Source organism: Capra hircus, chromosome 2 (genome assembly GCF_001704415.2).
Source record: "Capra hircus breed San Clemente chromosome 2, ASM170441v1, whole genome shotgun sequence".
In the NCBI taxonomy this organism is placed as follows: domain Eukaryota; kingdom Metazoa; phylum Chordata; class Mammalia; order Artiodactyla; family Bovidae; genus Capra; species Capra hircus.
In genome coordinates this window covers 99,261,820-99,276,556 of record NC_030809.1, presented here as the reverse complement: position 1 = coordinate 99,276,556, position 14,737 = coordinate 99,261,820, and the positions used below count along the sequence as shown (strand labels likewise).

The following is a 14,737-nucleotide window of genomic DNA, read 5'->3' as shown; positions in this document are numbered from 1 at the left end:
CTTAAGGTCTCAAACATGTTCTCTCTTTGTCTTAGAGGAAATGTACAAGGTCTCAATCCTGTTCTCTGTCTTAGAGGAATTACATAAGCTGATTCTCATGCTTTGTCTCAGGTTAAATATCCTGAAACATTAATTAGTTCATAGTGTCTGGGTAATTTCTAGTACCTGTTTTTACACCTAGTAGTTTCCTCCATAGTACCCTTCGCAATTTATAATCATAGGTTTGGTGGTGTTTTACCTGTTTGTCCCGTCTACATTTAAAACGCTGGGACCATACAGAGTTCTTTTGTCAGTGTGTATCCAGTCGGTGCCAGGCACAAAATATGTGCTTAAGAAACAATTGTTGAAGAAAGAGAGGGAAGGAGAGATGAAATTGCAGAAATAGGATTTGTAAGTTAGATGATAAATTTACTCTAATGTTTTCTAGGCTATATTATGCTCTACTCGAGTCAGGAAGATCCCCTGGAGAAAGAAATGGCAACTCACTCCAGTATTCTTGCTTGGAGAATCCCCATGGACAGAGGAGCCTGGTGGGCTACGGTCTGTGGGGTTGCAAACAGTCAGACCCAATTGAGTGACTCAGCAGCAGCAGCAGCTTGCCCTACTCTGATGATACCAAATAACTGCAGATTTTAGTTGGAGACGGGCATTATAAGCCTCAGGGTAAAGAATCTTAAAAGATGAGTTGACTTTACTGAAGAGGCATTGAATAAATAAAATTGTTAATTAAAAATTCTTATTTAAAAGATGGAACTTATGTTTACTGTCAGCAGAGAACCATGAAGAGAATGAGATAGGCCTGTTCTTAAGGGTTTGGGGATTAAGCTGGATTTTCATTTCAGTCTCTGAGTACTTATATGAACTATTAGAACAATTTTCTTTTCCAGTTGTCTATATTCTAGACATCTGTAAGTCACAAATAAAGACCCTGGAATGTTCACTATCTAGCTTTTTTCCCCCTTTCAGTAGATTTATTTAATGAATGGTTTGATCACAAGGTACCAGGTATTCTTGAAATATATTTTGCATAACTTTTATGGATAGGACTTTGGAGTTTTAATTAGAATTTTAGCAGTAAATTAGTAAAGAAAAGCCATACTTTCTAATCAATTAAGTAATTTTAAAAATGAACCCGAGGTTGTGGATATAATTTTTTCTTTCTTCTCAGAAAAAGATATATTGGAATCCTAATCTCCTGTTCTTTAGCATGTGATGTCTTTGTAAATTGGGTCCTTAAGTGAGTAAGTGAAAGTCGCTCAGTTGTGTCCAACTCTTTGCGATCCCATGGACTGTAGCCCAGCAGGCTCTCTCTGTCCATGGTATTCTCTAGGCAAGAATACTGGAGTGGGTTGCTATTCCCTTCTCCAGGAGATCTTCCCAAATCAGAGATTGAACCCAGCTCTCTTGTTTTATCTTCTTTTAGTTTTGCTTCCTTTTGGTCTTTACCCTACTGGGGTCTTTGGGAACTGTGCCTATGTGTAACAGCATCTACCCTACCTCTTCATTTTAGCTTAGACTGGATTTGAAGAGCCAAAATAGGAAAACACTTAAGGAGACCTGAGGCTCTCATAGAGAAATAAATTAGAGCTGCTGTTTCTTTTAGCTTTGCTTTCCTGTTCTTTATTAGTTTTTTAAAATGTAATCTCTCCTTTTATCAACCTTCATCATTTCATGCTGTAAGAAAGTGAAATCACTAAAGGCAAATAACCTTATGAATCCGCTGAGTGTGAAGAGAAAACGCCATGGTATGGATGAATGGATTAGGAGGAGACACCTAACTCTAGGGGTTTACAGTTGGTAAAAACTCGGGCTTTGTTGTACAGTTAGTATCATAATGTGTTACACAGTGACTGGGTCCTGATTGCTTGCAGTGACACAAGCATGATCAGTCCTTCAAAATCAAGTATAAATATAACAAGAAAAAAAGCAATATGGAAAAATTCAGAAATGTCCAACTATTGCTATTTCTTGAGTGAAATGCTACTGATCAGTAGTTGGGTTCCCCAACAAAATGTGAAAATAAGAGAATTTTAGAAAGCAGCAATTTCAAAGAAATGAAAGCTATGCAAAATGCATTGCAGTCCTTCATTATATAGTTCGTAAGTATGAAAAAAAAAAGAATTCTAGGCTGTTAATTAATTCATAATTCTGGAAAATTTTTCCCCATGCCATGAATCTATAACAATAATTGTTACACAGTCTCTCTCCCTTGCTCTCTGTATGAGAGACCCTTATCACCAAGTCTTCCCTGGATAGTCTCTCTGTCACCATTCACTTCCAGTTGCTTCACAAGCTACTCTTAACCCACTCCTGGAAATTATGTACAAAATTATGTAATGTGTGCTCATGATATGAGCATTTACACATCTAACCAATATGTATTTAATCAAGATATTCCTTTAAACCATGATCATATGAGAAAGTGCTGTTACATCAATACTACAGACAACTGTTTTTCCAATGAACTATCAAATTGTCAATATTCACTGGATCATGGAAAAAGCAAGAGAGTTCCAGAAAAACATCTATTTCTGCTTTACTGACTATGCCAAAGCCTTTGACTGTGTGGATCGCAATAAACTGTGGAAAATTCTGAAAGAGACGGGAATACCAGACCACCTGACCTGCCTCTTGAGAAATCTGTATGCAGGTCAGGAAGCAACAGTTAGAACTGGACATGGAACAACAGACTGGTTCCAAATAGGAAAAGGAGTACGTCAAGGCTGTATATTGTCACCCTGCTTATTTAACTTCTATGCAGAGTACATCATGAGAAACGCTGGACTGGAAGAAACACAAGCTGGAATCAAGATTGCCGGGAGAAATATCAATAACCTCAGATATGCAGATGACACCACCCTTATGGCAGAAAGTGAAGAAGAACTGAAAAGCCTCTTGATGAACGTGAAAGAGGAGGGTGAAAAAGTTGGCTTAAAGCTCAACATTCAGAAAAGGAAGATCATGGCATCCGGTCCCATCACTTCATGGGAAACAGATGGAAAAACATTGGAAACAGTGTCAGACTTTATTTTGGGGGTCTCTAAAATCACTGCAGATGGTGGTTGCAGCCATGAAATTAAAAGACGCTTACTCCTTGGAAGAAAAGTTATGACCAACCTAGATAGTATATTCAAAAGCAGAGACATTACTTTGCCGACTAAGGTCCGTCTAGTCAAGGCTATGGTTTTTCCTGTGGTCATGTATGGATGTGAGAGTTGGACTGTGAAGAAGGCTGAGCACCGAAGAATTGGTGCTTTTGAACTGTGGTGTTGGAGAAGACTCTTGAGAGTCCCTTGGACTGCAAGGAGTTCCAACCAGTCCATTCTGAAGGAGATCAGCCCTGGGATTTCTTTGAAAGGAATGATGCTAAAGCTGAAACTCCAGTACTTTGGCCACCTGATGTGAAGAGTTGACTCATTGGAAAAGACTCTGATGCTGGGAGGGATTAGGGGCAGGAGGAGAAGGGGGTGACAAAGGATGAGATGGCTGAATGGCATCACTGACTTGATGGACGTGAGTCTGATTGAACTCCGGGAATTGGTGATGGAAGGGAACCTGGCATGCTGCAATTCATGGGGTCGCAAAGAGTTGGACACGACTGAGTGACTGAACTGTACTGAACTGATGGAATATTTTGGGACAAATACACCTCTTCCCAGAAATATGCAAAATTCAGTGCAAAAGAGTAACAGTAAAGTGTTCATTAAGCCAGCAGAACAAATCACCTTGTTTTCAAAATAGTAACTCCACCTTAGTTTCAAGTGCATCAATGCCCTAACCAAAATTACTGGTGTCTTTATTAAAGGGGAAGGTTAGACATAGATGTATACAGAAAGAAGCCCATCTGGAGACATAGGAAATATGCCTGAGTTTTCCAAAGTTCTAGAATAATGAAACATATTCTTCCGTAGCATCTTCAGGGACATGGCCTTGCCCACACCTTGTTTTTTGAATTTTGTAGCCTCCAGAACTGAGACAATAAATATCTGTTGTTCTAAGCCACTCAGTTTGTGGGTACTTTGTTATGGCTGCCCTAGCAAGTTAATATATGAATGCACTACTGTTTTTGATGATTAGCTGTACTTTACTGGTTGTATACTAGAAGCTGATTTTGCAATGCTGTGAAATATGCTTCTAGTTTAAAGGACTAGAGACAGGAGTTTAAAGACATGTAGCAATGAAATTGCTACATTTCATTAATGTAGCAATGAAAGAAATGTGTTTTTCAAAGCTGCTTTTAGTAATTTTTGTTTATTATGGGAAAACTGACTTATTTATTGAAGCATAAGTAAAATAAAATTTTAGAAGTAAGCTTGTTTTCAGATTTTTTATAATTCATTATAAAAATAAAGTGCATCTATATTTGAATATAGGAATATAGAAATATAGTATAATTTTAGTGTTTTAATCTGTGAACTTTAAATTCTTTCATTAGATCTAACAGAAAATACTTTTTTTCCAGAGGAGCAGCTACTCCTGTCTTTTAAGAATAATTATTTGCCTGGGGATTGATACATCACTGAGTGAACTGAATCAAAAGCTTGTTCACCAGGTTCAGTGTTATATAAAGTATTAGCTTTTGTTCCCAAGGCTACCTAGACTTTTAATGATTTTTTTCTAGTAAAAAGACTGTTTGAAAGGAAATTAGTAACTTTATATTGAATCCTGGCAGTTACCAACTTAACCAAGTGGTCAAAGTTAATGTCTGCAGTCCCACATAGAAACATCATGGACCCAATGACAAGGAAACATTGGGTACTCTTCCCTATAATGTTTAACCTCTTCTAATCATAAGAAAACATCAGACAAACCCACACTGAGATCTATCCAAAGTACCTGACTAGTACTCTAATGTATCAAGGTCATGAAAGACAAGACTGAAAAACTGTCACAAATTAGAGAAAATTAAGAAGACACAGTAACTAAATGCAATGTGAGATCCTGGATTGGATTTTAGCACAGAAAAAGGACACTACTGGAAAAACTGAGATCTGAATAAATTAATTAATTAATCAGGGTCAGTTTCTTGGCTTTGAAAATTAGTTTTTATCATATAAAATGTTAACATAAGGGAAGGTTGGAACCCTGTACTATTTTCTACAACTCTTGTGAGTCTAAAACAATCTCAAAACAAACACTTAAAAATAAAAAGAATGACTTTATTTCCATACCATGCTTTTTAAATGTTAAAATATAAAGGTTAACTACTGAAAACGTTGTAAGAATAAAGAAATAAAATGAAAATTATTGGTGGGGGATTGTCTTGTCACCATTAACTATAAAATTCTTTTTTTGTTCTTTAGTCAAAGTTTAAGTTAGCAGAATTTGTACATTGTGAGTTTCAGAATATTTAAGTGTTAATATGTTTAGTAATTTTAATATATGGGCAAATAATTTGAGCATTTCTTTAACTTACAGTGATTTCACTTTATTGAATTCAGTTATTACCAGTGTTTAAGTACTCTTGTAACCTTTATGCAAGATTCAAACACATTTTGAAGGTTGCATACTAGACACTGATTTTGCAATGCTGTAAAATGTGCTAACAGTTTAAAAAACTAGAGATAAGAGAATACATGTTGCAACAAGTTTGTGTAGCAATAACAAATACATTTGTAGCATACAAAAAGCAGCATATGTGGAATTCTATCATAATAAATGGACTCCTTATTTTTTTAAAAAAAGATTAGATGCTTTAAGCATACTTATTCCTTATAATCATTTTGTTTTAATTTGTTATCTAGACTTTTCCTGATTGGTAGGAGATTTTGTCCACTCATAGTATAGGTTCAAGACATTAGTATGGTATTCATGTAATTTTGTTCCTGTGGGGGGAAAAGGCCTTATTTTATTGTTATGTGAGGTTCATTTGATATTAATAAAGGCACTCGCAGTTAACATGCACTGTTCCTGAGACACTGGCATTTCTGTAACTACTTTAATCACTTATAGATGGATTGGCTAGTAAAATCTGTAAAGCTGTGCTAAGAAGTAGTCAGCTTATTATAATGTAAACAATTTAGGCATTAGAGACGTATTTTCATTATGCAGTAAGTTCACATTTTTACTTATCAGTTAAAATGGAAACCAAAAAAAAGTTGCATTCATAATATTGAAACTATGCTTGAATGTTAATATGTGTAAAAAAGAATAACTATGGTCTTCTAAAACTGTTTTCATTTTATGATGTAATTTATCAGTTTTCAGTTGTGTTCTCTGAGCAAAATTTGAGAGTTAATCATGCCAGGTTTTTATTTCAGAGGATCTTCTGATTATAGGTTTATTAATGTAGAAAAATCACTTCTCCAAAAGTAAAGCATTCTAATACTCAAATAATTTTGTTTTGCACTCATAAATTTAAGAGTCAGTTTGACTTGTGTTGAATTTTCTTTCCTATAGGAAGATGCTCTGTTTTTTTTTAATTTATTAATACAGAATATACTTTTAAAAAAATATAGTGGCAGAGTTCACTTAGCCTTCTCCAGTCTATGATTAGAAATCTTATGAACAGTCGCATGATGTTTCAAGACAGTTGGAGAAGGTTAAGGACACTGTCCTGACAATGAAAAAGTGAAAGTGAAAATCATCCGACTCTTTGCGACCCCATAGACTATACAGTCCATGGAATTCTCCAGGCCAGAATACTGGAGTGGGTAGGCTTTCCCTTCTCCAGGGGATCTTCCCAACCCAGGGATCAAACCCAGGTCTCCCAGATTGCCAGCGCATTCTTTACAAGCTGAACCACAAGGGAAGCCCGAGAATACTGGAGTGGGTAGCCTATCCCTTATCCAGAGGATCTTCCCCACCCAGGAATTGAACAGGGGTCTCCTGCATTGCAGCCAGCTACTTTACCAACTGAGCTATGAAACCTGACAATGAAACCAAGGGTGTAATCTGAACAGCACCCTCTGCTGTATAAGAAGATTAAAGCCACAGCATAGATGTTATTAAATCAGCTTCTAAGTACCCAAAGAGCTTTTAATAACATTGTGAATGCTTTCTATAATTGAAACAGAGGGGGAAAGTGAGGTATATTTTTATCACTTAAAGAATGAATCCTGGTTACTCTCACTTTTTAAAGGAAGAGAGAAACAGAGAATTGAAAACTACCGTTTTTGGAGTTATCCACAGAAGGTATTATAAAGTGTTGTCCTTGCAACTGTTAACAGTTTGTTTTCTGCAGTGTTTTGTACAGAGTAAAAATGATTAAGAAATAGCTCATTCCTTTACAACCTTATACCCTAGCGATGGTCTGATAAAAGATTGTGAATAATTGAATGTTCAAAGAGGGTCGAAAACGTATCTATCTGGGAGATTCAGGGATACTTCTTGGAGTATATTTTCTTGAAATTATTATGAAAGTATAGGTAAGATTATAAAAGGCAAAAGAAGTCAATGAGCATGTTACATAAGCATGGAGGGTCTATAGAAATAACGTGACCAAAAATATAATAATGGAAAACATTTATTAAGTACTTGTATTTCATATTATGCCAAGTATTGCAGATTATTGAGATGATCAAGATCCAGTTCTCAAGGATCTAAAATCCTGGTTTAGAATTCATGTGCATGGAAGTGATAGTTAAAACAGTGGAAGTACATGAAATGACTGAGGAAGAAAGCATAAAAGTGGAAGAAGGAGACGGTTGGACAAAATCTTAAGGAATCTTACTTATATGTACAGAAAAAAATCCAATAAGGCACACAGTAGTAGTATTGAAAAACATAGTTAATAAGAATATCAAAATAGTTCCATGACCTGGATCTTAAGGGTGAAAATGGGTTTTAATAAGGAAGAGGCAATCATATGCCAGATTTATAGAGTCAGGTTAAGAATGAGAAGAGCAGAGATTATTGAAATCTAGTGGTTAGGAAAACTTAAGGTCCTTTACAGACAAAATGGAAGGGAGACTTAGACTTTGCAAGGTATTAAAGATTCTGAGAACTGAGGAGGAAGTAGACATACAAGTATAAGAATTTTCTTTCAAGGTTAATGAGTGATGGTGAGATGGAATTGAGAGGGAAAGAGATAGATGGGGTCAAGAGGTAGAAGACAGAGAGACCAAAAGGCATGCTGAGAAATGTGGAAATGGAAAGGTGGAAACCGTGGTTAGAAACATTTAAGAGTTTAAGATCTTGGAGTGGTAGAGTTTTGTGTGCTAGAATCCAGCATGTGGCCTAAATGAAATCAAGGAGAAATAAAAGGTCAAGTGGTAATTTTAAAAAATTAGGACTTGAGGATGCCTAAGTGTAAGACAAAAGGAAACTAGTAAGAAGAATCCTTGCAAGTTTAAATGAAAATTCAAGACAACTTCCTAGTCTTTGGAATTAGTCCCATGCATGTGCACCTTCTGTTATTAATGAGTAATAAATCGATTCATTCAGCGGATACCTATTATATATCTACCCTGTACAAGACATTGTTTTAGGTATTTGGGATCTGTTACTGATTCCTGTGTGTGACAATACCAGTTCATAATGTTATAATGTTAACTAACTTGTTTAATACATTGTGGTGTGAAAAAGTCTTCAGTTCAGTTTAGTTTAGTTGCTCAGTCATATCCGACTCTTTGCAACTCCATGAATCGCAGTACGCCAGGCCTCCCTGTCCATCACCAACTCCCGGAGTTCACCCAAACCCATGTCCATTGAGTCAGTGATGCCATCCAGCCATCTCATCTTCTGTCGTCCCCTTCTCCTCCTGCCCCCAATCCCTCCCAGCATCAGGGTCTTTTTCAATGAGTCAACTCTTCGCATGAGGTGGCCAAAGTATTGGAGTTTCAGCTTTAGCATCAGTCCTTCCAATGAACAGGACTGATCTCCTTTAGAATGGACTGGTTGGATCTCCTTGCAGTCCAAGGGACTCTCAAGAGTCTTCTCCAACACCACAGTTCAAAAGCATCAATTCTTCGGCGCTCAGCCTTCTTCACAGTCCAACTCTCGCATCCATACATGACCACAGGAAAAACCATAGCCTTGACTAGATGGACCTTTGTTGGCAAAGTAATGTCTCTGCTTTTGAATATGCTATCTAGGTTGATCATAACTTTCCTTCCAAGGAGTAAGCATCTTTTAATTTCATGGCTGCAATCACTATCTGCAGTGATTTTGGAGCCCAAAGTCTTACACTACCTAAATTATGTTCAAATCATTGAGTTCCTTAAGGCTCGAGATTATGTCTTATTTATCCTGTATGCTAACTACTAAGCATAGCACCTGTACTTAATATGAACTTAATATGTTCATGAAATGTCTGAATTACTAGACACTTTTGAATAAAGAACAGAATAATTCTGGAAGGTTTTTACATGGAATTAGTAGCTGTTTTTATAAAAAGTGTGGAATAATAATATTTAAATTATTAATATATATAGAATTACAAAGCCATTTAATCAGAAAGATATACTTTTTATCACTGACTTCTATATTGTTATATAGGCAAAATTTAGTAGAGATTATTAAATGTAGTGTGAAATTATTTTCTTTCAGTGGTATAACTTTATCCATGTATAGCAAAGAAAATCTCTGATATGTGCTCTTAATAATGCATAGTATCACTATAATCAGTATAATGTGAGCCTGATCTCCACTGTATACAAAAGTGAACATTTTCTTATCAACAAGGGATAAATAGGTCGTATAGATTCCATTGTCACGTGAGTACTTTCTATGCTTCAATTATGTTCAACAGGAGTTTTCTAAAAAGGAATAAGAAAATAGAGTAAGGTAGCCTCTTCATAATTTTGTCAAGCATAGATATAACTCTGTGTACAAACTACTTTTTTTCCTATTTGAATCTACAGTGAGTAAAGCTCATATTTTGTTGAAATCTTATATTCAGCTCTTTCTAGCTGTCACACTTTTTAGAGTTAGAAAAAGAATGATTCATGTTGATGTTTGACAGAAACCAGCACAATTCTGTAAAGCAGTTAACCTTCAATTAAAAACTAAATGCATTTTTTAAAAGAACCTTTTTATTATCAAATTGTGTAAAATTGATTTTTAATTAAAATTGATTCTTACTTAATGCTGCAAGAGTGACAACTGCATTTAGATATTACTCATGTTTTTGGTTCATGAGACTCCAAGGTAAACCTTGCTCATTTATTTCTTCACAATAAGAAAATGTTCTGGCTAACAATTAACTTCTGTTGTAGTAATATTTCTATCAGTTTCTGATCCTTTATAATTTCAATCTGTTCTGAGTTTTTATAATATATTGTATAGTTTTGAGTTTATCTCACAAAATTTTTTGCATTAAATCACTGCTATTAATACATATATACAATTGACAAGTATAATTTAAGAATTATTATTTTGTAAAATATAAGTTAAAAATGATTCTAAAATCTACAAACTGAATGTTCAGTTCATCTTGTTTATCAAGAAAACTAATATAGAGGAAAATGTAACTGACCACAGTATGCTTATAAATAAGCAGTTGATTAAGGACATGTGATTTCAGAAGTTGAATTGATTAGTGAGAATCGGAGATTTTATAGGTAATCACATGTGAAAATAAATAATGGTTCTTACTGATATATATAGGCTCATTTTTTTAGAGAAATTAGCTGGGTCTTTGAGAATTCTATTGCCCACCAACCCCACCCCACTCAAAATTTACATAATCTTTGTGATACCATAGCAATACTCTTAAAAATAGTAATACTTGAGTAATTTCCCTTTTTTCTAGTAGCAGACTCTGTTTTGTTTTGAGTTAATTTTAGTGCTAATTGCAGTCTAGAATTCTGATTACATAAAAAGTACCAAACTCACAGATTTTCTGTTTAGGCTTTAATAAACAGAAACTAAGGTTGGCTGACTAAGAAAATATATCCAAGTTTGTGTCCTTCCCTGCCCTCCTCCCTCACAGTTTTATTTGTGGGCCTTACTTGTATAGACTCTTGAGTATCTTCCCTATAATATCTACTAACTGCTTTGTAATAGTGGACCTCAGCCTTCAATCAGAACTTTTTACCTTGAAGGCTGATTGATGTAAGATATACTTGATGTAATCACCTATTTGAATCTTACTACTTCAATGAAAATACAGTGTTATTTCAATGAGGAATTTAGGGCTTATATCAGTCAATGAGAGTACACTCTCATCTCTTTGATGACTTCCTCTTAGTTTTCAGAGAATAAAAAAGCAAAGAGGAGAGATTTTGCTGATAACTAAATGATAACGAAAACTATACTTATTTTTAAGTTGCATTTTTTAAATTTACTTCAAACATACTTTATTCAAACTATATTGCAATGCATAGCCAGGTCTGCTATAAACAGGATCATAAGGAAGCCTTATATATTTTTTTTAACACAGAACACAATAGTTTTCACACAGTAAATTATGGTAGCCTAGAGTGTGAGTTTTGATATTCTGCTTTCATACTATCAAATCAGGAAACTTAATTATTTCCTGAAAGTAAAAAGAAGATTTCCAAGTATTAACAAATCTTCTGCCAAATCCTTACAAAGAATGAAAAATACATTGTGTTTTGGATTATTTAACACTGCAACTTTGGGTTATGACATTTAGTACTAGATTCTCTTTAGAGTAAATGTAGAGATTGAAAAAAATCATGTTTGAATTGAATATGAACTTACTGTCACAGTGTTTAAAAATGATTTTTATATTGATCACTACCTTCGAATGCATTTAGAAATAAATTAGTAGTTTTATTTATTAAATACTTATGTTCTTGGATGTATTGCTTTATCAGGCTAGAAATATAATCCTTTTTGGCATCAACTCTCCTCACCTAAAGATGTTGGATAGAGACTATAGCTTCACATTCTAGCACATGAAAATTAGGAACTCTTTGCCTAGAGTATATGACAATTTGAGTAATGACTTTGTGACAGATTCTGGATTTATTTTATTAATTTTCAACTTTGTATTAATAGGATGTTTTTTTATCTTCCTTCTTATGAGTAAAAATTCCTGATAAAATATTAATGTACATGTATTAGCAGAAAGTTTGCCTCACTTTTGCAGGTCAAACTATATAATTCATGAAAATTGCTTACTTAAAGCATCATTCTCAATCTAAAAATTATAAATAAAGTTATGTCATTCATTTGACTTATTTTTAGAGTATATTCTTGTTTCTAAAAACATCTTATTCTGTAGGGTTTAAAGAACAGAAATGCAAAAGAAAAAAGGTATAATAGAAATTTAATAGATAAACTATAAATTTTAATACACTATGAATGCTGAAAGCAGATAAATCTCATCTGTTTTTATAATACAACTTTAAGTGTGTTTTTTTCCCCCCCAGGACATTTATTCAGAGCAGCTGGGGATCAACCGTTTAACCTGTCCACAGTGTCGAGTGCCTTCCCAATGGTCAGCCACCCAGTCTTTGGTCTACATTCAGCCAGCTCAGGGCATTCAGAATTTGGTGGTTTGGGGACACTTGGTACACCCACAGCCTTAGCCGCCCATCCCCAACTAGCGTCTTTTCCAGGTAAACATCTATTACAGTGTTCAAAGAAAGAAAGAAAGCTTGAAAATGTGCAAGCAGTAATTGTTTATTAAACCAAACAAAAAGAATAGTCTTATGCCTGGTATATTAAAGCTCACATGCAAGAATTAGTGCAATCCTTTTTATCATGTGCAAAATAGTAAACACACTGTGTGTGCTGTGTGGCAGTGTAATTAACTAGTTATTCAAATGCTAAGCTATCTGTTGCAAAAGTGAATAATTAAGCCAAGTTTTTATCATGCTTTTTATTGAAGTAGAAAAGTATATGTATTAGAAGTATAAAATTTGATTAATTTTTCTCACTTTTACTTGGTTCTTAAAAAAAATTATTTAACTTTCAGTGAAAAACTAAAGTCCAGTTCCTATAATGAATAAATACACTTTTATTTTGAGTTCTTATTTCTCTGTGTTTATAAGTAAGATGAGCTTGGCTCTTAAATTTCTATTTTTTCATATTTTACTTAAACAACCATAGATTTGCACCACTTACATGGGAGGGAGACCAGAATTATCCCAGATTATGAGGATTCAGGAGTTCAGTAAGATACCAATTAAAGCTTAACTTAGACAAACATGCTATAATTTCTCATTATATTATTTTAAAAGTCTAAGCTTTAATGTGTTTCCAGTGATTAATTTTATCTTAATAAATTTTAGTTAAGGATACATGATTTAGTATTACTAATAGAGCATAATTCAGAGACAAATGGATCTGAATTTAAATCAGGCCTGTTACCTTTCAGCTGTGTGACCTTGACCCAACAAGTAATCCGACCTCTTAGCCTCAGTTTTTTCATGTGAATAATGAGGATGATAATAATAATAACAGTATCTACCTCTTAGGGTTCTTGTGAAGATTAAAAGAGATAATCCATGTCCAGTGCTGAATGCAGTGTTCAGCATACATAATTAGTACATGATTGGTAGCCATCATGATTCTTCCTCTTGTTAAGAGTTTCTTTAAAAGGAATCAAGTATCTTGTTTTATGAAAAGATGGTTAAATATATACTTAATATGACTCATTTTTTGAGTCATATTATTTAATTCAGAAAAGGGATGATGAGAAGGAACAATGTGTCTAGAAAGTTAAAAGTCAAACAAAGTCTTGACATTTGCTTTAAAAAATACTAATAGGAATTTATTTTAGGCAGTTCTGAACACGGTTGCTTAGCAAGATGAGTAATCAGTAGATACTTGCTGAAATATAGGTTGCTGAATAAAAAATTAAAATATGTAATAGTAATATAGTTGCTAGTATCTTAAATTTTAAAAATTGTTTTAACACAATTTCTTATATTTGATATAGTTTGATATATATGTAGTATTAATTGCTTTTGAGCATTTTTAAACCACAATGTAATTATTGAATTATTAAAATCAATTATCTTCTGTACTGAAAACATGGTTAACAGTTGTAAGAATTACTCATCTCATCTTCAATAATGTTGGTATTTCCACTGTATGGAAAAAATCTGATAACTTCCCTAATCTGTATAAGCTATTCATATAAGCTATTCATTCATCCATTTATTGTACAAACTTCTTTGAGCATCTAACTATGTTCTGTGCACTAGGCTAAGCACTTAGGAGTACACTAACATTGTCTATGTTATGTTTCTTATAGTTTTTAGAAGATGGATAAATAGAAAATTATAAGACAGAGTCTTTAGTGGCAAATAACAGTATGGCTGTATAAGCGTACTTTTTTGCCAAGAGAATATGCTTTGTTATAGAGGACTCATTTGTTTAAGCTGTATATCTTATATAACTTAGATTGTCTATAATTGGTTTTATTTAAAAGGGTAACCAAAATGCTAAAATTTTTAAATCACCTACTAAATAAAAACACAAAGAGAAGAAATCACTAGGAATTTTAAATCGGGAATAGTTTACTTTTAAATATTATGCACTTCTAAACTAGTCTGCATTTCAGGTGATTAAATCAATGTGATAATTACTTAATGTATATTATATAATAAAATTATTTCCATTTTATATTGAAATAGTATTTCATGGGAAGTTCTTTTAAAATATTTATAATTTTAGTCATTATATTTTTATATTACTATGAATTTTTGTGAAGTATTTGGCTCTATCAACTCTGGGAGATTTTTAAATTCTGCTGTCTTATAGGTTCAAATTGTGTTTCAGTATATCCTCTGAAATAATAGACTTTTTCAATGGAATATGATTAATGTTGTTACCATGCAGTTACTGCCTTTGAATACATTTAGAAATTCCTCATGTT

General features: G+C 33.8%; 1 protein-coding gene across 15 annotated transcripts in view; it reads left to right on the top strand.

Moving 5' to 3' along the window:
• The window catches only part of BAZ2B (bromodomain adjacent to zinc finger domain 2B), a 329,956-nt gene that overhangs the window by 188,261 nt on the left and 126,958 nt on the right, over positions 1-14,737 (top strand). For 14 of the 15 annotated variants that reach the window (XM_005676091.3, XM_018063517.1, XM_005676089.3 and 11 more), the window contains one exon: positions 12,282-12,470. The exons of the other annotated variant lie outside the window; for it this stretch is intronic. In XM_005676091.3, coding sequence (XP_005676148.2) covers positions 12,282-12,470 — 189 coding nt within the window. The remainder of the gene's footprint in view (positions 1-12,281; positions 12,471-14,737) is intronic. 15 annotated transcript variants of the gene reach the window in all.